Source organism: Xenopus tropicalis, chromosome 6 (assembly GCF_000004195.4).
Source record: "Xenopus tropicalis strain Nigerian chromosome 6, UCB_Xtro_10.0, whole genome shotgun sequence".
NCBI lineage: Eukaryota > Metazoa > Chordata > Amphibia > Anura > Pipidae > Xenopus > Xenopus tropicalis.
In genome coordinates, this window is record NC_030682.2 from 98,992,114 (window position 1) to 99,017,153 (window position 25,040).

Below are 25,040 nucleotides of genomic sequence, written 5' to 3' on the forward strand. Positions count from 1 at the left end.
CAACAAAACTATACACCCAAACACAAACAATGTACAGACAAGTGCATACAGCTAAAGGGACATTATGCTTCCCTTTTCAACACGTAATCTCAATGAATAGGACTTGTGCTGAACATACACTGAACATAGGAAATAGCTATGGTTTCTGTAATTTCTGGCACTAAACAAGAATACAAAGTCAGTTAACTTTAGTACTTCCTGTCACTTTCTGATCCCAAAGAACTTCAAATGAGCTGATAAAACGTATTACCAGTCCACTAAGAAGCCAATGATAATAAGCTGCAATAAGCTGCTCAAATGCTACTGATTAGAGAAGGGAGGGGTTTGTTTGCTTAAAGGTAGAAAGGGAGCTCTGGATAAACTGTGTTGGAGGGGTCAATGAAAATAGCCCAACTTTCAAATTCATGCTTTATTGTGCTTTAAGGGCTCTGGCACGCGAGGGAGATTAGTCGCGCGCGACAAATTCCCCTTGTTGCGGGCGTCTAATCTCCCCGATATGACATCACACCGGCGAAGATTTAAATCGCTGGTGGGATGGCATACGCGGCGCTGCAATTTGCGGAAATCGCGGCGAGAGGCAACTTCGATGAGTCGCGGGCGACTTATCTCCCTCGTGTGCCAGAGCCCTAAAACATGTCCTATTTATTTATTGTGTTAATTTTGTGAAAGGTGTTTTTATGTATATACTATTCCTTCAAGTGGGAAAATGTAAGCGAGCAAATGTTATATAAACCTTTTTACAATTTCTTAATGCTAAAAAAATCCCACTTGTAATAAAACTAAGTTTGCCCAAGTGCAGTGACCCATGTTGACCAAAAAGATATTTGCTTTTAAGGTGGTCATTAGTTGCTGCTTGCTGACTGGGGCAAATGTACCCATGTAAAGTAACCCATGGCAACCAATCAAAAACCAATCAAAAATGTTTCAATCATTTGTTCTACTTTAAGCTAGTTAGAAAAAAAAAATATCACCGAATGTTCGCTATAAGTAACTTCCCATGTGCAAACTGGCCCAATACTAAAATCACAGCTCAGGATAATCATGGTTCTCCTCAGTCCTACTGTAACAGAAGGCCCCCAGTAACTCTCTGCAGGTAACTGACACCGTAATCACTCTCTATCCACAAAATAAATAGATAAAATTATGAAAAAAAGGATTGTTTGTATACCTGATTAAATCACTTGGTTTTTTAAAGCTTTTTGGACAGAAAGAGCAACAGTTGGCAAATTTAGGTTCGGTTTCCATTTCAGCTTGTTTATCTTTAATCTCACTTATTCTGTCTTTCTCTGCTGCAGACTGCACCAGAACCTTTTCGGATATTGTGGCTCCTTCTCTGGGTCGAATCTTTGCAAGTTCTGCAGTTTCCTCTTCAGTAAATGTTATGACTCCATGGCGAGACTTGCGCGAGGCTGATCTTTCTGCGCTTTCATCTTCTGTCTCTAAACCCAAAACTCCTAAAAAGAAAAAGTTGCATAAACAAAAAGATATTTTCTGTGTTTGTAAATTATTTATGGTGACTCTTTCCCATAATTCATTAGTAGTGTTAATATTAGTAACCTAAGTAATGTATCAACTTCATTTCCTTCCTCTGTTCTTCCTTTCTTCTCTCCCCTATAATCTAGCATTTAAAAGTCTACCTAGTTTGTAGTTAATAGGGCTACCAGGCAGTATTTTGAAAGAATGTTGGAAAATAGAAAGACTACTTTTTAACATACACAGAAAATAAAGTCCAGCTCTCCATCTGTGCGCACTAAAAATCCAATTATCTACTTCTCAAAAAACATGGAGTAGCTTCAGTTGACGTGTTTGCCCTTTTTAGCATTTAAAGGACATGTAAAGCCTACATTTGCCTACAATGTATATCAGTTGGGCATGCCTCCCCCACCCAAATGGCATCATTTGTACTGCATATATACCCTCCGTTTGCCAGCACCATCGCATGCTCCTAAAGCAAATAGCAGCTTGCGCCCGGTGGCCATTTTTCCTCTCATACATAATTGGATACATTTAAATCTGCAAACAGCATACACACACACCCTTATTTAGCATACATTTCATCAAGAATACAGGCTCACACAGGCACAACTATCTCTGATAAAAGTTCTGCTTTGTTTGAGCACTGTAATGGTAAAGCTGAGCTCAGGAGAAAAAAACTGAAGCAGACAGCTAGAGCTGAGTTTCTATGGGAACCAGCAATGCCATCTCTTCACTGACTGCTAGGCTGGGGGGGCGTGTTTGGTAATCTGAGCTTAGAACAACTGAGCATGCCCACAAGCCAACAGCCAAAGCAAATTCCTGAGGGGGGGGCAAGTGGGTTTCAGGAGGAGAAGGAAATCTAAGTGATTAAGGAGATGTTGCAGCCTTACTATTAACGTCTGGACAACCAGTGTGGCAGGTATTGAAAGATTTCAAAGAGGCTGTTCACTGATTAAATTTGTGTGTGTGGGGTTTACAGGCAAAATTTGTTTTAAGGGTTAATAAAGGAAAAAGAGTATTAAGGTGGCCATACACGTGAAGGTCTTTTCCTTTTGACAAAGTTAACAAATCAGCAGATCTTTCCTCAATATGTCCACCTGGTGGTGGGTAATATCATATTGATCCTATCCTTTTTTAAATTTGCCTAATCGATATCTGGACAATTTTTTTTGGACAGGTACCAGTCGGTAGGGCTAAATAAATGATAAGGCCCTTTTGATGTATAAATGCTGCATTATGAGGAATTGTATATCAATAATTATCCATCAATAAACATATATAGCAAAAATGCTTTACTTAAAGTTCAGATGACTGCCTGTATGATAAATAAAGATAATGCAGATAAAAGTGTACTGAAGCTGATGGAGTAAAGCCCAATATCTCTCGGCGCTTCCTGTCAGTCTCACGAATGGAAACTGCCTGATGCCAATCATGACAGCTGGTTTTCAGACAGAAAATGCATATTTACATGTTTTGGGCTGAAATCCAGCGGTGAGAGGCAGTTTCCATTCATGGCAATGACAGGTGGCACAGGGAGAGGGGGTATAAAAAGTTTCTCAGCTGGCTAAAATATGCCAGCAGACATATGCTATGTGTTTCACTGCCATAAGTCTTGTAGGATAATTATATTTCAGGAGGATGAAATCAAGGAATCCCAACTGACAGGGTGCAGGCATAGAAAAAAATAAAATTCTACTCATAACCTATAAAAGATAAAAACATAACAGGCAAGTCAAATTTGGCATTTTAACTACAAGTGTTCCCACTACGTACTTTGGTCAAAACACCCTTTAAAGCTCTGAAATACTGAAGATCTCACCTCATTTACTTTGTTATGGGCCCTGAAACTATATCTAGTATATGCATACCCTGGACCATACATAAAATAGTTGGCTGCATCATCTGTTGGCTGAGAAGCCAACATCAAAACGAAATAATGTATAGTGGTACAGGTATGGAACCTGTTATTCAGAATACTCGGGACCTGAGTTTTTTTTGGATAATGTGTCTCTCCATAATTTGGATCTCCATTCTTTAAATCTACTAAAAAATAAGTTAAACATTAAATAAACCTAATTGATTTTTTTCCCTCCAGCAAGGATAAATTATATCTTAGTTGGGATCAAGTACAAGGTACTGGTTTGTTATTACAGAGAAAAAGAACAGGAGATGGCCTTTCCCTAATTCGGAGCTTTCTGGATAATGGATCCTATACCTGTATTGGATTACAGGCTGATTTTTTAAATGAAAACAGGAAATACATAACTGAAGAATACAGGCCATGGCAGGTGATACACGGGGTAAGATTTAGAAATCAACAAAAATGTCCCATGCTTTTAGCTTAATGTTTTTCACCCCGTTAGAGGTCAAGTGGCTGAACGGTATTAAGGTTTTAAGCACTCTGTGGAACTGGAAACTACTTTCAGTGACAAAATGAATAGAAATTTCTGACAATAAATGAGAATTTCTCACTGAGAATAGAATGTTTTAAGTAGCGTTCCACCGAAACCAAGATTTGGTTAGGGATTCTCTATTTTTCAGCAGGATTCTGAACCAAATCCGAATCCTTATAATCATGTGATTTTTTGTCACATAGGCATGGTGGAAAATTTTTCGATGAAAGTGAAGCGCAGGGATGTCTTTAATTACTCCTTGTCCTAATTCACATATGCAAATTAGCATTTGGCTCGGTATTCACAAAGAATTTGGGGTTCGGCCAGATCTTAAAATAGTGGATTCGGCACATCCCTAGTTCTAAGTCATGAAAAAACAATAGATTGTAAAAACTGTGACGGAGTCAAAGTAAGGTTAGCAGTATGAAACATGCGCCTTTCTACTAGTAGGTGCCTCTCGTTGAAAGCATGCTCACACATTTGATCTGAACGTGTCCAAACCAACGTCACGGATTCAGAATTCTGTTACTTGTTAAACGCTGCTTTTATAATTAAGCAATATAAATTCAAAACCGCAGTGACTGATTCAAAACTGCAGCATGTCAAGACTAGTGTGACAACACAGCATTTTAATGTTGTCACTTAAATATACAAAATCTTAAAAGACAACAAGAAAAAACAAAATGTCAGGCAGTGTATGTCAGTGTATAATCCAGAGTGTGTCTCTGGTTTAAAGGTTATGTACAAATCACTGAGAAAATATACACTTCTGAACTACTGGCCCACCAGTAACACCCACATTGCTGTGATCCTACTGCACTGAATGGGATCAGGGGGTAACTTGATTTACATTTGCACGGTATGTGTTCATACCTAAAACAGCTTTAATTGCACATTTATATAATTATCAGTAAGAGAGTTACTAGCCACTTTTCAACCAACATATTGATTCTCTGTGTGCTTTGTTTTATTTTCTGGATGTTTTTATAGTACAGGGTAAGGATCCCAGTTATGCAGATAGTTCAGAATTATGGTAAGGCCATCTGCTATAGACTGCATTTTAATCAAATAATTAACATTTAAAAAAAAATGTTTTTCTCTGTAATAATAAAACAGTGCTTTGAACCTGAACCTAACTAAGATATAATTAATCCTTATTGGATTGGAGGCAAAACAATTATATTGGGTTTAATTCATGTTTAAATTCTTTTTTTAGAAGACTTATGGTAAGTTGATCCAAATTATAGAAAGATCCCTTATACAGAAAACCCCAGATCCCAAGCATTTTTGATAACAGGTCCCATACCTGTAACAATAATGACATTGGAAGTTATATAAAATGATTTTTACACATTCTGCTATAGGCCACAGATATAAAGGCTCATTCACAATTCTCCATGCAATGTTAAAAAAAAAAGGCTACTTTTACACTTTGCCCACTGTGTGGGGCATTGTGTGAATAGCCGCAGGCCTCTGTGCCCAATTTCAGGAGAATGTGTAGGCTTCCTTACCTCCCACCCTCTACTCGCCACAAACTTGCGCGTCATTTGCATGTGCAATTTAGGAAGTGGAAGGAGATGCAGCCCGCACTGAGCCCTGTACTTATTACCTTCCCAAAGGCAGGCAGTAAGGACAGGGCTGGACTGTGTCTCCTGACACTGCTATCTGCATGGAACACCAGATTTCCAGTCCAGCACTTCATGGAGATAACAACAACCCCAGTGGAAGCAAGTTCTGTGTAGTTTTTTTGGAAGCAGGCCATGAATATGCAAGGCTTCACTGAAAACAACAGACTGGGTGAGGTTTTGTTGACACAATATAAGAGATGGCAAAACACAGAAGACAAGAAACAAATACTATTTCTTCAAGCACTCAGTTGTCTGATGCTACTTCATTGGTTTTGGGACTATAATTACCTTCTTCTGTTGCAGTCTCATCAGTGTCAGGAACAAGAGCAGGGCCAATATTCTGATGCTTCTTCATGTGTTTTTTGCAGTGCACAGTTGTTCTAAAGGTTTCATCACAGAAAGGACATTTATAGGGTTTCATACTTATGTGTGTTGACATATGACGTGTCAGGCTGCCATTAGTTGTAAAGGCTGCATTGCAAATGGTGCAGCTGTAAGCTTTAACTCCTAAAAAGGCAGAGAGAAATGTGGATAAAAAAAATAAAATCTTCAAAAATGGCTTACAGGCCAACAATTTACTGCATATTACAAAAAATGTATTTCTGTACAAAATATATCCCGTTTGTATCCTTTTATAAAATGGGAGAAGAAAGAATGAAATCAATCACCCCTACTTAACAATATGGTATATTTTACCCTGCATAAAATAGTGTATAAATAATCAAAATTATTTAATAATAATTAATCTTATGTTCAAAACAACTGTAAATTCCATTATAAAGATGTTGTAAGGTATAGCGCCCATATTTCTGATATATATATTGATTGAATATATTGATTATGTTCTCTTTAATTTTTACCTGTATGAGTCTTTTCATGTGACTTAAGAACCCCTGATGAAACAAAGCCTCTGCCACACATTGTGCATTTATATGGCTTCTCCCCAGTATGTGAGCGAATGTGCTGCTTAAGATGGCTAGACTTTTTGAAACCTTTATTGCAATAGTCACATCTAAAAAAAAAAAAATGTACAGTGAAGTTATTCCTTCTTACAAAAAAATGCTATAATAGAGGACACAGTTATAAACAGGGCAAAACTTGGACTTGAGGTTGGTGGCAATGGGGACTTGTGTGGCTATTACATTACCAGTAACCACTATTTTCCCGTACTGGATACCTGAAGCCTAAAAATGAAGACAGGCTGGCAGATGGTTCATTTGCTCTCTTTGGAAAATCAGCTTCATCCCACTGACATGCTAAACTTTGCAATACATTTTCAGAATTAATAATTTTCACCAAATTAGCAACAACTGACAACTGACATCAATTAACTTCCTAGCTGTAAGTATGACATTTCTGCACTGGGTGCGGGCTAACATTACAAATGGCATATTCTACACTGGTAGAGAGACAAGCTCAATGCTGCATTGTGTTATCAGTAGCAAAATTAACAGCATCCACCTGTTAAACAGACATATACAAGCCCAAGCAGTTGTGGGCAAAAATTCTCAGCCTGTGCACAATGCCAGGAACATGCCTTTGATGTCACTGCCTAGAGGCAGGTAATGGTATTGCCATTTAAACTGCTGGTGGGGAAAAAAGCTGACATTAGACCTTTCAGGTGTATTGAGCACCCTATTTTAAGTAGTGCAAAAATAAGGCTTATGGACTTGGACAGGAACTTCCTGTAAACACTTGCCAGACTACTGTCCTGGAAAACAGACTGCAGTGTTTCCAGGCAACAACTGCTTAAAGGTTTCCCCAAACAGGGATTAAACCATGTACCCAGAAGTATTACTTGTGCCATAACCCAACCCATATTACTTTGTAAAAATTCAGAACCAATTTATTAACCTTTATTATTTTCAAACAGTAATCTAATACAAGAGTTAGATACCCTCCACTATATTTCACCATTTTCTTTTTTTCAGTTTAAGAGCTACTAGCCTGTAAGCACGCCTGCTTCTGTCCTCCGTGGATTCCAAAAATGGTGCACTCTGGGTCTGCAGTTCAATTTCTTCATGTGTCCCCTCTTGAATTAAGCGAGCAGTCTACGAAAAACAAACAAAACAACAAAAAACTTAAAAAGAGGTAAAAAAAATGTAGTCCCAAAGTTCTAAACTGTTCTATGCTTCCTGTAAGAACTGCATGAACATGCAAGCACCAAAACTTGTGATTCCTTCTTAATGTAGGGCTGGGCGATATACCGTTTAATACCGAATACTGATGTTTTTTTTTAAAACTATATTAATTTTTCAGATACCGCAATACCGGGGTGTCGGGGTACTCACCCGTGCACCCCTCCTTGCGTGCGGCCCGTTGCCCCCGGGATGTTGCGCGTGCGTCAAAGCGCACGTATATATGTCAAATCGTGCACGTCCGTGACGCGCTGACGGCGCCGGTTCTGCGCATGCGTGGGGGGTATTTAAAGCTATCAAACGCCTCCTCCTGTGCTATGTTGTCTGCGGCCTTGCCTGGGAAACTAAGCCTGCCTCATTTACCTTACGACTTTCTGTTGCCGATCCTTCGCTTGCCTGACTCTAAATTTTCAATATTGCAGTAATTATTCTCTAATTTATTAGGAAATGGGGTTAACACCTAATCATGCATGGAAAAAAAAAATACCGTCAAATACCGTGACACCGATATCATTTTGAAAAATACCGTGATATAAATTTTTGGTCATACCGCCCAGCTCTATCATAATGTCACATATTTTAGACAACTGGCCAACAAGGTTTGGACCTGTGTGTTTTTGAGCTACTGAAAAACCCAGCAGGCAAAATGAGTAAATCTTCCTGTGTGCTACTGACATAAACAATATAATCTTTAAAGAGGAAGTCCTGTCCTGTAGTGTGTTTGCTATCAGGTCTGCTGTATTCAGCCATCTTTTTTCTGTTGTCTAAAAGTTATAGCACACACATCATTATCATTATAGCTACTTGCCCCAAAATTCTTTAAATTCATTTGAATACTAAATGTCATGGATTGGGCTGTACCCACTACTATTAGTTCAAAAATGTGATCTTTTTTATTTCTGAGTGCTAGTAGAAGATGCCAAAAATTGTTATATACACACTATATTTGGATATACCAGTGGCGCGGAATGCTAGGCAGTTACTTACGACATTAATGGTGTCTGCAGTAGGCACTTCCAGAAGAGTGGGTTGTTGGTAACTGGTTGAAAGAGCCTGAGACTCCAGGGTGCTAGAATCCTGTAGCTGCTGCACAGCTGAAAACTGGGCTTGCTGGCTAAAGCTATCGGTCACAGTAAAGCCTAGGAAAGACATACCAGATGTTACATTCAAATAGGTTTAGTCTACAAGATGGTTTTTATTTCTTGATAACTTGATTTAGAACACATAATTATTGTGTAAATCACACATCTTTCAGTTAATAAAAAATGATCAGTTTAGAACAAGGGACAAATATTGTCTTGGGCTTAATTACATTACTACTTGGACAAACATATCAAAATGTAATAAGGAAGCATTGATAATTATTACTTGTCTTGTATTTCCTACATTTCCTATTAATGTTCAGCTATTATAACCCCCCCCAAAAAAACAGAATTTAAGGGATTAATGACATGCATTCAAATGAAAAATAAGTTTAAAGCAGTGGTTCACCTTTAATTTAACCGTGAGGCTAAATTTTTATTATTGTTATTGTGCTATTGTTACTTTTTATAACTTTTGTTCTATTAAGTCCCTTTCCTATTCATATATCAATATCTCGTTCAAACCACTTCCTGGTTACTAAGGTAATTTTGACCATAGCTACCACATAGCTGTTTTAACGCCATACTGGAGGATTGCTGGACAATTATTGAAATTAAAAAACTACAATTAATAAAAAAGGAAGACCAATTGCAAATTGTCTCAGAATATTACTCAAAGCTGAACAACCCCTTAAACATTTGTGTGTACTTATATTTTATATTTTCAGGTTGACTGTTCAATATTACACTGTTTCCTGTTTTTTTGCACTAAAGCTAATTTTTTCCGTGTTAAAAAAACATGGCTTTTTCTCCATTTATTATGGGGCAGATTTAGAGGTTATCTGGGTGTTTTTTTTGGAAGCACATGACATTTATTATAAAAACCTCAAAAAAACAATAATGGCCAAAAATATTACCCTTACCAATGAATATACAGTTATATTATTGTTTTACAGTGTATATCTGTATGTATATTGTGAGCTGAACCCTTCTGACTAGACTAACACACTGAAATATTTAACAAGACTAAAGTAAGTCTGGAATCAAATCAAGCACAGAGAATGAGTATGAATTAGTATGTAGTGATTTATTATGCGACAAAACTGTGACAATTCTGAATGCAAAAATATGTCAGCTAAAACCTGTCAAGATCATGTATAAGTCAATGGCAGATGTCCCTTTTACAATTAGAAGATCCTTCTGTGCGTCATGGTTTCTAGGTTTTGGGATTTTTTTGATGCTGGCTTTTGTGTATCGATACAGAAAAGTTGTGGTTTTCATGTAAATTTGTGCTTTTTCAATTTGGATTTTTTTGATAAATGAATGCTATTAGTGGAAATGATTTTAGTGGTAGTTTTAAAAAAATTGAAAAAAAAACACATAAATCTGAATTTTAGTAAATACCCCTATTAGTCCATTCATAGTTAATTTAATTTTTAGTTATCATTAAATATTCTTGCCAATTTTCAACTTATCTGCCTAATTCCAGTTTTTCTGATAGGTCAATGACCCTAGCAGCCAAAAGAACTACTGTGCAGTGATTTCCTTCCTTCAGCTGCACTGGGAAGACTGTTTAGTCAGTTACCAAATAGAAGAAGTAATTAATGGGGTACTATTAAAGTAAAAATGTATTACAAGCTACAAAGCATGAAATAAACTTTTTAAACATCAACAATTACAAATTCTGTATTGTTTCTGTAGTTACTCTTCACTATCTTCCTCTCTAAAAATACCAAGACTTAGATGTTTTGGCATCCAACAGTAACACTGCAATGATACTGCGCCAATGCAGCTTAAAGGAACACTGTCATGGGAACACATAAAACAAAAACATCAGTTAATAGAGATTATCCGGCATTGAATCTGTTTTTTAAGTGCAAAAAGATTTTTTCTAATTTAATTTTGAAATTTCACATGGGGCTAGCCATATTCTTCATTTCCCAGTGTGCCATAGCCATGTAACTTGTGCTCTGATAAACTTCAGTCACTCTTTACTGCTGCGCTGCAAGTCCCCCCCAGTAGCCGCTCAGCAGAACAATGGGAAGGTAGCAAGATAGCAGCTACCTGGCACCTGTATTGCTAAAAGTGGTAGATATCAGAATAGCACTCAATAGTAAAAAATCCAAGACCGGCTTGGGACTAGTTACAGTGGCTTGCAAAATTCGTTGCAGTTATTTATTTGTAAAAAATGTTTGGAATCATGTATGATTTTCGTTCCACTTCTCACATGTACACCACTTTGTATTGGTGTTTCACGTGGAATTCCAATAAAATTGATTCATGTTTGTGGCTGTAATGTGACAAAATGTGGAAAAGTTCAAGGGGGCCGAATACTTTTGCAAGCCACTGTACATGGGAGTAGGAGAAACAGTTTATCTGAAAGCAGATCTAATGTGTAGCGCTGGCTCCTATTTACTGTATTAATCTCTTCTGATCACCTGGGGCAAATCTGGCTAAAGGCTTACCTTGTGAAAGTCCTTGTTGATCATATGATTGTGTTGGCAGTTCTGTGGTCTCATACTGGTTGATGTTCTCCTGTAATGCATGCTGGGAAGTAACAAACCTGTCTGCAAAAACAAATGTAAGATTTATTGTAACACTGCTTCACACAATTTCCTTTTACACAGACAGCCATAAAGAATTATCTATATTATCAATACAAGTGGCAATGGTAATATCAAAATGGCCAAAAACCGGGTGATATAACTATGTAAAAAAGTAAAAAATATAATGTATAGATTTCTAAAATGACAACATATACAACAGAGAAAATAAAGCAGACACATAATCCAGACCCATAGAGATCTTGCACTGATCTCCCCATATGTATTAAAGATTAGTAAATTTGTAATCTTTGAGGGGGAAACAATTTGTATTTTGAATCTGTGGTGGAAGCTTTGCCTTAATGTCTGCAACAATTCCACATTTAATAGCCTGCTCTTTCTGGTAGGTTCTCAGCCTTCTGGTTGTGTACATTAGGTCATTTCTGTTCATCCTGTAGTATGCTATATTCTGCATTCTTTAGATGTGTAGCAATTGCAGTAAGTACACTTCCAACTCTGGTCACAGCTTAGGCTATTACTCACCTTCATCAGTTTCTAAATTCTGCTCAGTCAAAGTCTGCCCCAAAGCAGGTGAAACAGTGTCCAAAACTGGCTGTGGGCTCAGCTGTAAAATAGCTTCTGGCTGTCTGGCAACACTGCTTGACTGATGCAGTCCATCTCCTGCAATTTCTACTTGTATCTGATTAGAAACATGTATCTGATCTGCTGGTGTCTCTTCTGAAACTGCTGGCTGGTGCTGATGGAGCTGACTGGCAACTTCATATCTGTCAGAAGAAAGTGTTTGCAAACAGTATTTCATTCAGGAAATAGGTAACACTTTGTATCAAGACAGAAAAATTTGTTTGTTCTATTGGGACAAATTTTGCCAACAAACCTAAATCGTAAAAGAAAGCATAAGCCTAAATATTGCTTACTGGCCGTATACTACATCATTTTAGGTTTGTATTGTCCCTTTAAGTGGTGGCAATGGGCTACAAAGAACATGCTACAAATGCAAACTAGAGATATTTTTACAGCAGTGACTGATCACTTATCTGCAGAATGTTTACAGTTAACATTTAGTTTAAACAGGAGTGGTACATGCATATGCATGAATAGCATAACAGAAAGTTTTAAATACCCATTGGTTAAATTGCTTGATTAGAATCCCCGCTGACCATACAGCATATTCACAAATTCCACTACTGTCTTCACAGTACTAAAAAGCCATTATTTGAGATTTTCTTTCATTCTCCCAAATAACAATCTTCAAACTGGTTCTCACTTAGCCTTATCATTTGAATGAAGTTGACAAATTACTTACATTCACATAGCCAAAGTGACTTGACATTGAAATGGTGTAAAAAAACATCAGACATTTCTACAGAGAATTTTTCTTCCATACTGTAAAGGATTTATGGCTATTACTATTCAAGCTGATTTAGTAATTCTTAATGCTACAGAAATATGCAACTTCTACATAAACATAATCATAGTGTCTAATAAAATGGCTGTTAAACCCCATTATAACATTCTTAAAAAGCATGCATATGTGTGTGAGAGAGATATTTGGTGTATAAAAGCACATCTAACACTTGTCTCTTATAATCATCAGTTTCCCATTTATTTAAGTGGCACACAAGCTAGCATTTATAGTCAAGTGTTGCTAAGCAAAGCTGATTTCCACATTCTCAAGCAGTGACTACCTAACAGCAGTAGCAGCTAAAGACCAGCAACCCATTTATACTATAAACCTTAACCCCTCAACACATACTTTCAGTTTTATTGTGTTTAAAACAAAATATTTTATTTGTTCCTGAAACCAAACGTAACCTAAAAATTCTACCTACAGCTGTCATTAATGAATGATGGGACAGGGCACAAAGTGCTAAAATTGGGGCAAGTTGCCATGTTTTATGCACTTTGCTATCTGGACCACTGTACGGACGCAGAGGCGTTGCTGTATTCATGAGAATAAGTGATGGGGGAGGAATGCAGGTGTCTGCACTTCTGTCCACTCTTCTTCCTTTGCCTTGCATGTCATTGAGACAGGAAGTTAGGGAGCGTCAGCAGTGCAGCGTGCAAAGGAGTCCTATTAAGCTTTAGGTGTGCTCTGCACTACACTTGATTTTTTATTTGGTGTAAGGGTCAGAGTGCAGGGATGCCCCGAATACATGTGCTTTCTATATGAACACTAAAGGTGGCCATACACGTGTCAATTTTCGATCTTTCGTGCGACCATTGATCGTTCCCACCCTCTACAAATGTTCAGGGCTGATCGTCAGAGGTAGAAACAATAGGAATTCTACCTCACCTCCTTCTTCCGATTTAGCCCTGAACGTAGATTTTGCTCAATCAAAATCTTCTAACCTGGCCAATCAGCTGCTATGGGGATTTCTAAGCCACTGCCATTGCTGCTTATACTGCTTTCTTTGCAATAGTAGGCAAAAAACATGTCTGACACATTTTTTTGTGTATTTTGTGCAGGATATGCACATTACTCCTAAAAAAGGACAAGGTGCATAATGCAGAGAATTCAACAGCATAATTTTATTTGCATCCCCTTACAATTTCATACAGACTTTAGGTGGAAATGGGATTTTCAAAAAAGGATGTGACTTCAACACTCATATGTAGTTCATACAGGCGTTCACCCTATTTATATACTACTGCAACTGACTGTGTGCTATTTGAACTTTTCTAATAGGGGTTCTAAAGGTCCTCAATCCTAGAGAGCATAGTTAAAAGAAGCACAGATCTTTGCCCACAGATTCAGTTGCAAATGTAATGTGTAACCAATTGTTATATCAGTAATTCTGGGAGGTTGGTATGAGTTTGCAGTTTAGCTAATTAGGGTGTACTATGGAGGTATCAAATAAACCCAAGCCAGCTCTGCTTTATTCTCAGCACATTTATAATAGCACACATCCTTTAATTTATTCTGATATTTTTACAACACAAAATTATTAATGGTATAAATGATTATCTTTCTGTATTACCTGTGGGTTTTCATATGTTTTTTGCAATTTAAAGAGGTTTTAAAGGTTTTCTGGCAATATGGACACATATAAGGTCGTAAGTCATTATGAATACACATGTGACGACGAAGACTTCCGCCTGTGGTAAAGGCTCCATTACATACAAGACACTTGTAATCTCTTAATCCAGTATGTGTTCGGATATGAGCTTTAAGTACACCAGATGATGCAAAACCTCTTCCACACTGTGTACACTTAAATGGCTTTTCACCGGTATGGGATCTAAACAGAAAAGTAAAGACACTGCATCAGTATCAATTTCTATCAATTTTTCATTGTAAGGTCCTCAAAGAAAAAATGTATCTATTCAGCTTTTAGTTTATTTCAGTGCATATAGCCTAATGCATAAAACACTTTTTCTCCACAGTTTTAGGTGGATCCCTCTTAATGATGCTAAGGCAAGAATAGAGTGGCACCTTATCCATGGAAGTACTTTATGCCAATGCCCTAATGGGAGCATGGAATACAAGTTGACAAGTTAATCTAGCTCTATGTTCTTTGATTTAACTGTCTCAAGAGTGGACATGCAGACCAGTCCCAGGCATAAGCATCCTGGAGACCACCTGAATATTTAAAGGATACATATTGGATAAATGGTAAAAACCCTAATTTTGTAGGCAATTATGAATAATATATAGTGCTTTGTGTTTCACTTTGTGATAAAAATTAATCCTATCTGTAAAAATGGCCTCTTTATTGGAGCTCCCTATAGATCCTATCACTTCTCTGTCAGAGTTTGAAATGAGGTGTGGGCGTGTCCTAAGGGTCCCTGCCAGAAGCACAGTAGGAGGGGGAGAGCCAATCACAGTCCTACAGTCACACAAGCACAGACAGGCTTCAGTTCCCTATCAGGTCAGCCTAGCTGCTGATTGGTTCCTATCCTACAGTGCAGTGTACTGAGAGCCGGCGGCTCCCCAGCTCATCCAGAGAATTCAGCCAGCAGGAAATGGAACAGATGGGCGGGACTAGTGAGGTTTTGGGGGAATTTCTCAATAAATCAGCCTGAAACACAACTTTTTTAACACAATCCTTCTATATCTAGAGGAATATAATTCACTGGTACATTGTTAATTTTTATAGGATATGTCTCCTTTAAAGGTGGGCACACAAACCACCAGATCTGAAATTCCAATCAGCATTTTAGTGCAGGTCATACAATTTCACAATATTTAAGAGATAAAATCACATTGTTTTGGGCTTTAAGGAAAGATTGTCATTATACAAGTCAATCATATTGTTTTATTATTGCGATCACTGTGACACCATATTGCGCATAAACATAATATATAATTTCGCCTAGTAAGAATAGTATCTTTAGTAAGTTCCAATATTAATTAATTACAAATTTTCAGTGGTTTGAAGTTATTTGGAAATGATATTGCTTTTGAAAGCAGTATCCATCTGTCTGTTGTGTTAACAGACCTCTAAAGAAGAGTGCAAGGCATTGGGAGAAATGTAGTCCTGGTTTAAGGAGAGCAGATTACTGCTATATTCTTTTAAAAGCCAGAATAAAGAGAGCAAAAAGAGACAAAGTCTGCTTTTATTTACAATTAAATTTACAAATAATAATAATACTAAAATAATAATAATAAAATGTAATTTATGTTGCTTGTTATATTTGTACTAGTGTAATATTGCTAGATAATAGCTAAAGTTAAGACTGCATTTTCTTTCATTAGGCAAAATTTCACTTGGTGTTGAAATTCCCTTTAAAGATACCTGTCGCATCAAACATACCATGCCTGTGGTAAGAAAGTATCAGAAGTTTTGCCCTGCATGTTCTATACTGTGGATTGATTATCTTGTATAAAAATTATTTAAATGTTAGATGAATATTTGTAGCAGGCTAAGGCTACAAAATGCATCACTTGGGCAACAAAACTCCAGTTAGATGCAGGTCTGGAACTAGATGTAAACAGCAAAGGAACCTACCATGGATGCAACAAGAGGGGGGGGGGGGGGGATTGAAGAAAATGTTTACTGCAGTTTAACACCAAACATTTATTTCGGACAAAACGAGTCCAGTACTATAGTGGCAGATAAATGCAAAACTCACTGTTATACTGAGTATCTCTATAACACTGAGCTCAATGGGGAATATAATGTGTTGAGTAAGAAACATCAGAATAAGACATTTTTATTAATTGCATGTTCAGAATTTAACGGCTAGGTTGCTTTTATTACCTTATGTGCTGTTTAAGGTGACAGGACTTTTTATAAGCACGGTGGCAGTAATAGCACTTATATGGTCTGTCAACTTCATGGGTATAGCTGTTAATGAAATAGTTTTGGAAGAATTGGCTATTCCGAGGAATGGGCTGAATGAGACCTTTATTTAAATAAAGAAAAGAAAGCAAATATAATTAAACAATATGTTAAACACAATATACTCAGTGATGCATACAAACCAAAATGAAAACTCTTAAATAAAGATTTGTGCAAAGCATAACTTCTAAACTTGTGAAATTATCTACAAGCTAGCTAGCTTTTTTGTTATGTTATATTTAGTGCAGCCAATTACCAACAATATAAAGCTTTTTTATAGCATCAGTTGAACTAAGTCAAAACTATACCTTGGAACTCTTGCCTGTATGGAAATTACCTTCTCACAAACAATCAAGTATTTTTATCTTTAAGCAAAGCCTTAAAGGAACAGGAACACTAAAAAATGAAAGAGCTTTTAAGTAATAATATAATGCACTGTTGCCCTGCACTGGTAAAACTGGTGTGTTTGCTACAGTAACACTACTATAATTTATATAATAAGCTGCTGTGTAGCCACAGGGGCAGCCATTCAAGCTGGAAAAAAGGAGAAAAGGCACAGGTTACATAGCAGATAACAGATAAATTCTGTAGAATACAATAGTGTTTTATCTGTTATTTGCTATATGCCTGTGCCTTTTCTCCTTTGAATGGCTGCCTCCATGGCTACATAGCAGCTTATTTATATAAATTATAGTAGACTTTCTGAAGTAAACACACAAGTTTTACCAGTGCAGGGCAGAAGCACATTATATTTTAGTTACTTTTATACACTTTCATTTTTTGGTGTTACTGTTCCTTTAAATTATGTTTAATTTGTCAGCATGGAGAATGTTCAGGTGTTTTACCCTGAAATTTTTAGCTCAAAATGTTTTGACATATATTTCTTTAGTCTTTTTTGTATCTAAAGAAAATCTACTGAACTACAGGAGATCCCTATGTGAATAACAGTATCTACAGAACACATCTGCCTTTTGACAATAAGAGCAATTAAAAAAAAATAAGGTAATTTTACCACAGATGCTGTGATTCAGCAACAAGAACTAGCAAAGGGGGCCTAAAGGGTCTTACCAGTGGTTACAGGTGACATCAAGTCCTAATTTTATTTTATAAAAGCATGATCACTTCTTACCAAGGTCTGTGATAAGAATCGGTTCTTGTAATGGGATCTCTGAGACTGGAACATTGCTCTTCCCAACACGAACTTTGCCAGGCTTTCGTTGTTGCCGCAACTTTCTAAGTTCACACTGTTTAAAATGGGAGGCAATATGGGTCTTTCTATGCCCAGAAGTACGAAACTTTTTGTCACAATGTGGACAAGCAAATGGTCTGACACCTATAGGTATATGTAATACATAAAATGCAACATTAAAACAACAACTTTTATTCAACAGAAAATGGTGCACATAAACAGACACAAAAAGACTTCCCTACACTCACACAATTGTCAGGTGTTTTTTAAGCTGCAAATCAAATGTGTTATGCAATAGGCAGTTGCAGACAGATGTCATATCTATACAACTAACTACACTACTAACTAGATGGCTGTCATCACCAGGAAGGTTACAGCGACTGGCTGCACTACAAAGTACAATGATGCTTCCATCACTCATCTTACATAATATGCAGTGCTGGCTGTAGACTGAGGTGTACTCTTGGGAAATAACTGCGTTCAACACAAAGTATCTCTGCTGACACAAGCTGGTGTGCATGCTTGCCAAAAAGGAATGATAAACTATTTTTTAAATTGCATTGAAACATCTAAATTGGCTTTAATCTACTGCTGAATTCAAGTTACAATTTAAAAGTATACTGCAGATTAAAGGGCATGTTAACCCAATATAAAATATTTGTTTGCCAAATAAAAGAATGTTTACATTTTCTTATAATATTTAATAAAATTTTTTTTCCACATGTCCTTCTTTTGGTCTCAAAGAATCTATGCTTTCTAATGACAGAATTTTATAATATTAACCTGAAATATAAAGATACTAGTCACTTTTTCATGTAATACAAAGTGGTAATTCTGGAGTTTTTCTATAGTTTTCTCAAGCTGAAGAACAAAGAGAAAAAATGTGCGTGTTGTCTCAAGCTAACTCTGTTAGTTATGCACAACTGTGCTATAGCTGCAACAAAAAGCAGGACTATGTATGCTTTGACTGTAAACCTCTATAAACTGTTTCAAAAATGGGTGCAACTTGCACCTGTGAGACAAGGGGCAGCAACAGGAGAGACACAGGCAAATTGTCACCTTTATTTGATTGTGTCTAAACTGTTGCAAGAGTAAGGGGCCCATTCATTAAAGGAGAAGGAAAAGCTAAGTCACTTGGGGGTGCCAAAATGTTACCTTTTACCCCGGGCTGGTGCCCCTGTATGGAGAGAACAGCACCAGCCCGGGGTACCTGCAGCGCTTCCTCCTTCCTTCTTCACCACGCGCGCATGCGCAGTAGAGTGAAAAGCCGAACTTTAACAGAGAAGTCGGCTTTTCACTCTACTGCGCATGCGCCTGACTCGGAGTCACAGCTAAACGAAGGCGGAAGGAGGAAGCGCATCGACCCAGGTGCCCCGGGCTGGTGCGGTTTTCTCCTAACAGGGGCACCAGCCCGGGGTACGAGGTAAGCGATTCAAGTCACTTGGGGGTGCTTAACATTTTAGCACCCCCAAGTGACGTAGCCTTTCCTTCCCCTTTAAAGGAGAAGGAAAGGCTAGTAAAGAGTTAATCTCAAGCTGCAGGCATACATTCAGTTGTCTCAATAGTGCCCTTAAGTCTCCCCATAGTTCACCTGTTCAGAAGATCTGAAGCCAAACAGGAAGAAAAAACACTGAGCTGTGTAAAGAAAGTTCCCATAATGCCTCACTCCTGCACAGACACTGAGACCAAACTGAACATGCTCAGTTAGTAAGACTATGAGTCAGCTTCCTGCTGATTGGCTCAGATCCATATTCCTAACAGGGGGGAGTGAGTTCTTAGCATTCTTGAGGGAGGGGGGAGCAGGAAAGAGCAGAGAACAGAAACTGCATGTCTGTGGCACAGGAATTACAGACACAACTAATCTTTTTTCAGAGAAGTCAGTGCAGCGTTTCTGTGAGTGCTTATGGCTGTATTTACATAGACCTTTCTGATAAAGCTTACTTAGTTTTTACCTTTCTTTCTCCTTTAAAAGATGCAGTACACTGATTTTCTTACGGACATGTTAATACAAAATAAAAATACAAACATTAAAAAATAAAAGTCCATTTAGCTAAAGCAACACTATCACACTTCTTCAAAATAAATACATACAAATTCTGCTTCATAAGTAGCCTGGTGTCCCAAAGGCTCTGCAACTGTCAGTCTTGCTCTACTGTTTCCCCATGCTCCACTGGATTTGTATATGTAAATTTGTGAAGTGGTGTAGGGACAGATCCTAGTAATGATCCAACACTGTCTACTCTGCTTTACTGATTCAACAGAAAGTAAGGCAAAGTAACTAGCTAGGTGATAATATTGCTTTAAATATATGACTATAAACTGTAAATAAAACCTTAAAATAAAATACAAAACCTGTAATGCTTCTCGTCTCACTGTACAGAAAGAATTTGTTACCATAACAAACTAAGGAACTTACCCGTGTGCAAGCGGATGTGAACTTTCAAGCTTCCAGAGGTGGAAAAACATTTCATGCAGAAGTCACACTTAAATGCTTTTATGCCAGAATGTGTTTTTATGTGAGCAGTAAGTGTGCTTTTTACAGCGAAGGCTCTGAAGCACTGCAGACACTTGAATGGTTTCTCATGAGTGTGAATACGAATGTGACGAACAAGATCACTGGGTTTCTTAAACTCTTTGTTACAATATGTACAAATGTGCCAGCGGATGCCACTTTCCTCACGGACAGAACCTAGGAATGATTTTGAACCTTTTAATCAAATGACTTTACAGGAATGTATATATATATATATATATATATATATATATATATATACATATAAACAAATTGAATCTCAGGGCATATTGCACCTGAAACATTTCAGATAAACAGTTGATTCTATAGACTCGAATACTGAGTTGTAAAATTACTTATTGTTTCTACTGAAGATCATAAAAGTGGTCATACACATGTTTTAGTCTTCTTCTGACGATGGATATTGGTTGTACATTTAAATTGTGAGATAAAGTCCTAAAAATAACAGATCTGAGGATGTTCTGAACCTGAAATAGTTGGCAAACACATATCATACGAAGGTGGCTTCCACTGTAGGTCCCCCATGGATATCGTCAGATACACAATAAATGCACATATTATAATTTTGTCCGACCACAATTTCCTAACCTGGCCGATCAACTAAATGACCGATAGCCATGGTACAGAAATTATGGGGACGATAATTCTGAGCTCACACACAGTCCGAAAATTGTACAAAACAAGTTTTATAACTATTCTATTGTACGTGAATAGCCAGCCAAACTTACAAGCTCTAGTAGCCAAGGACTGCTGCAGTTAAGTAACTGCTGGAAGGCTAGATATCCTTACTTTATATTATTTTACACAAGTAGCTAAATCAGTTTAAAACGCAGTGTTTTACATAATAAAGGCAACTTAGGAAGGAAAATGAACATTAATCTCAGTTGTCTTACCTGTCACCACTAAACTATTTACTAAATGTGAAAAATCATACTTGTTCTTTCATTAGAGCTCCCAGGAAAAGTAATTTGTTAAAAAAAGGACACCATAAGCAAACAATGTAAATACCTGCTGAAAATGCAGATTTCTTCTTTATAATTCTTTTTTCTGTCTTGTCAGCTTTATCTTGCTCTTCATGTTCTACCTCGTGTTCTTGGTCATTACAATCCATTTGCTGAGTTGAAAGACATTCAATTTCTTGAACAGTGGCCTTGGCCTGACTGGTGTCACTAGGAAGTGCTGCAACTGGGATTGATGAGAGTCCACTGTTTTCTAGGGCTTGCTAGCATCACATCAAAAGAGGAAATCTTATCAGTAAATGTGTATTTTGACTGTGTTTAAGGCAATGTAATTCCTTACAAACTATACTTGTCAAAGGGAAAATTTAACCATGCTTTTTCACATCATCTCACAGTTGAGATGTGTAAAAAAATGTGCATAAACAATATGAAGAGAAATAAATATCAATAATATAAATGCATTGTTTTTTACTCAGACATCTACAGACTAAATAGGAAACATAATAGTCAGTGTCTGTGTATTTTGGGACCAGTTCTTCACCCATTATGCTCACAGTGTAATGCAACCCCTCCATCACCTTGTTCCAGTGATGAATTCTGGGACTTGAAGTCTCACTGTTTTCCATAGTGAGACTTCACATCTCAATATCAATATTTAAAAGACAGTGCTCCTTATAAAATAAAATACAAGGTATGAAAAAACTGGGAACCAGAAGATATAAAAATAGGCCTTATCCACTTGCAATGCAGGATCCACAATCAAAAACAGCTTTATATAAAAAAAAGTAGATCAGCACTCATTGGTTGAACACAGAAAGAACAGACAAACTGGTAACACTGTCTGGTTTCTTAGGGAAGCAACTGATGTAAGGCTTTGGGTGTAACGTGTCACACCCCCCCCCCCCCACACACACAATTATACACTAGTAAAATCCTTTCATGTTTGCAAATAAATCAACACAAAGTGCAACAGATAATGTACACTCATGCAAGCTTGCTTGGCTGCAGGGTGCATTTTTCCAGTTAAAAGACTGACCTGGTAAACTTATTTTAGAGTTGTATTACTTTTGGGATATGCAGAACCATAAACCACATGAATAAACTTTTACCTGATAAATTAGGATAGCCTAGCTGTCGTTCTTTCTTTTTTACTATATACAGAGATAATATCTACTACAGGGATCCATTAAGTTACTGTCAGGATGCATTTTTTCCTTTGTTTGCCCTTTTCCACAGGAGCATTTTTTAACCAACTTAATAGGGCAAAAACGGCTAAATTGTCACATGGACTACTCAAAAAAAGCACAGATTTGCCCACAGGAAACAGCTTTTTATTAGCCACCCAGAGCAAACTAAGCATGTAAAGCTTTACTGACACTAGATGATCAGACAGAAGGGCTAACAATATCAAAATGTGGGGGTGCTGAGGACAACTTTAAAGGCACTTATCACTACTGTTTTGGGCAGCACAAACTCATCTGGCATAATAAGTATATTATAATATATACATTCGATAAATAATTTCTAGTCTAAGACTAATGGCACAAAGGTTTTTTTTACTGTGTTTCTCCGTGCGAGTTTGAAGCTGAAGTCCTAATATACCTTAGCCATATTTATTTTTAATACTATGTTCTTAAAAGATAGACTGTAGATCAGGGATCCCCAACCTTTTATACCCGTGAGCCACATTTAAAGGGAAAAAGTGTTGAGGAGCAACACAAGTATGAAAAAGGTTCCTGGAGGTGCCAATAAGAGCTATAATTGGCTACTTAATAGCCCCTATGGGGACTGGCAGCCTACAGAAGGCTCTGTTTGGCATTATACTTGGTTTTTATACAACCAAAACTTGCCTCCATACCAGAAATTCAAAAATGAGCACCTGCTTTAAGTCCTTGGAGAGCAACATCCAAGGGGTTGGTGAGCAACATGTTGCTCACGAGCCACTGGTTGGGGACCACTGCTGTAGATAATGTCTTCAGACATAATTAGCTGCTGTAACTGCTAAAGTATGTCCAGGAACACCCAAAGAAAGGTTCTTAGCCAAAATACAAAAATGATCCCACTGGTATTTCTGCATGGTTTTCAGAGAAGAAAGTTTGGACATTTTATCTAGATCCCTGGCAAGCAGAAAGTTACAATACTCAAATGAAATAAAATATATATTTTATTAACCTACAGACCAGTTGACGCTGCCTTCAATTATTAAAAGCATATATTTGCAAACCTACCTGTAAAATATCTCTGTTGATTCCCACCGAGATATTAAGTTGCTGCTCAGATTGAGAATTTTGAGGATTGTCTACAGGTTCTGACAGTTCTAAGAGCTGCTGGATAACATCAGTAACAGCTGGTTGTTGAGGTCCTTGTTGTTCTGAAGCAGAACAGTCTGTTGAGTCTGTCTGAGCTGGCACTGCCTGAAAAACTGTTACCTGGTTTTAAAAAAAAATAGATAGCTAAAAAATTGTAATGTGTACAGTTTTAAAAGTTCCTAAAATGTCTGTTAATATAGCTCAGTCAATTTACCCTTAAGCTGGGCATACATGCACCGATAATATCGTACAAAACCTCATTAATTAAACCCAATAGGATTGTTTTGCACCCAATAAGGATTATTTCTACCTTAGTTGGGGTCAATTACAAGGTACTGTTTTATTTCTATAGAGAAAAAGGAAATCAGTTTTAAAATTTAAAATTATTTGATTAAAATGGAGTCTATGGGAGACAGGCTTTCTGTAATTTGGAGCTTTCTAGATAATGGGTTTCCGGATAAGGGATGCCATACCTGTATTAAGGTTTGTTGTCAGTGGAACTAGGGGCCCTAGCCAAAATCATGCAAACAGCCCCAAACGTCAGCCCATCAAACTTCAGTGTTAAACTTCCATCATGTAAACCCAGACTCTTCCATTAGACTGAGAGATGGTAAAGCATAATTCATCTCTCCAGATAATTACCAAGAGTCTAATGCCTAATGTCACAGACTTTTACAGTACTGCCACGTGTATTTTCCATGGGATTGTGTGAGGCTCCCAGTTCTATAAAGAGCAAGTTTACAATAAATAGTTCTTGTGCTGACCTTGCTTTCAGTGACATTTTGGAACTCAGCAGTGAGTATTCCAACTGAGGATGTGATTTAGAAAGGGGTGTTTGGATAATATTGGCTGTATAATTTAGCTACAGTATCTGCTTATTTTGTGATCTCATCAAATGAGCGGATCTCTCAGTGAATAGCCATCATAAGAATCTGTCCAGTAAAATCTTTCATTACAAACAGTTATGTCACAAGTTAAAAATGATGTTTAATGATGTAATTTATGTCAGGAAACACGTGTATTACATGTAAGAATGTACTCTATATAGTAAAATATGAATATATTTGACGTCACCTCCGAATTCCATTACCTTCATAAAAGAACTCAGCCTGCTGTCCTGCACCTATATGTTCATGGAACTACTTAGTAGAGCAAATTTATCAACAATGGGCAAATCTGCCCATGGGCAGTGACCCATAACCAATCAGTGTTTGGCTTTAATCAATTTGCTACAAGTAGATAAACTGAATGCAACAATTTGATTGGTTGCCATGGGTTACTGCTTAAGGGCAAATTTGCCCTGTGTTATTAAATGACCCCCAGTGACTAATTAGTACATTATTAACTAAATAAATTTCAAGAATATTATTTATGAAATGTAATTTTAAAAAATGATATGGCAACTGACTGACAAGTAACTAAACTGAATTAGCATTGCCACATTTAAAAACTAGGAGCTATTTAAAGCCTTAATGCAGAACACTAAA

The 25,040-nt window shown here is 37.2% G+C and overlaps 1 protein-coding gene across 2 annotated transcripts in view; it reads right to left on the bottom strand.

Annotated features, from left to right (window-relative positions):
• Positions 1–25,040, bottom strand: part of znf236 (zinc finger protein 236) — a 74,918-nt gene that overhangs the window by 23,966 nt on the left and 25,912 nt on the right. For both annotated transcript variants that reach the window (XM_012965378.3, XM_012965379.3), the window contains 13 exons: positions 23,473–23,673; positions 21,294–21,507; positions 20,169–20,441; positions 17,693–17,896; positions 16,483–16,627; positions 14,260–14,520; positions 11,804–12,045; positions 11,183–11,284; positions 8,623–8,774; positions 7,445–7,548; positions 6,358–6,509; positions 5,786–6,004; positions 1,169–1,454 (listed from right to left, as the gene is read on the bottom strand). In XM_012965378.3, coding sequence (XP_012820832.1) covers positions 1,169–1,454; positions 5,786–6,004; positions 6,358–6,509; positions 7,445–7,548; positions 8,623–8,774; positions 11,183–11,284; positions 11,804–12,045; positions 14,260–14,520; positions 16,483–16,627; positions 17,693–17,896; positions 20,169–20,441; positions 21,294–21,507; positions 23,473–23,673 — 2,555 coding nt within the window. The remainder of the gene's footprint in view (positions 1–1,168; positions 1,455–5,785; positions 6,005–6,357; positions 6,510–7,444; positions 7,549–8,622; positions 8,775–11,182; positions 11,285–11,803; positions 12,046–14,259; positions 14,521–16,482; positions 16,628–17,692; positions 17,897–20,168; positions 20,442–21,293; positions 21,508–23,472; positions 23,674–25,040) is intronic.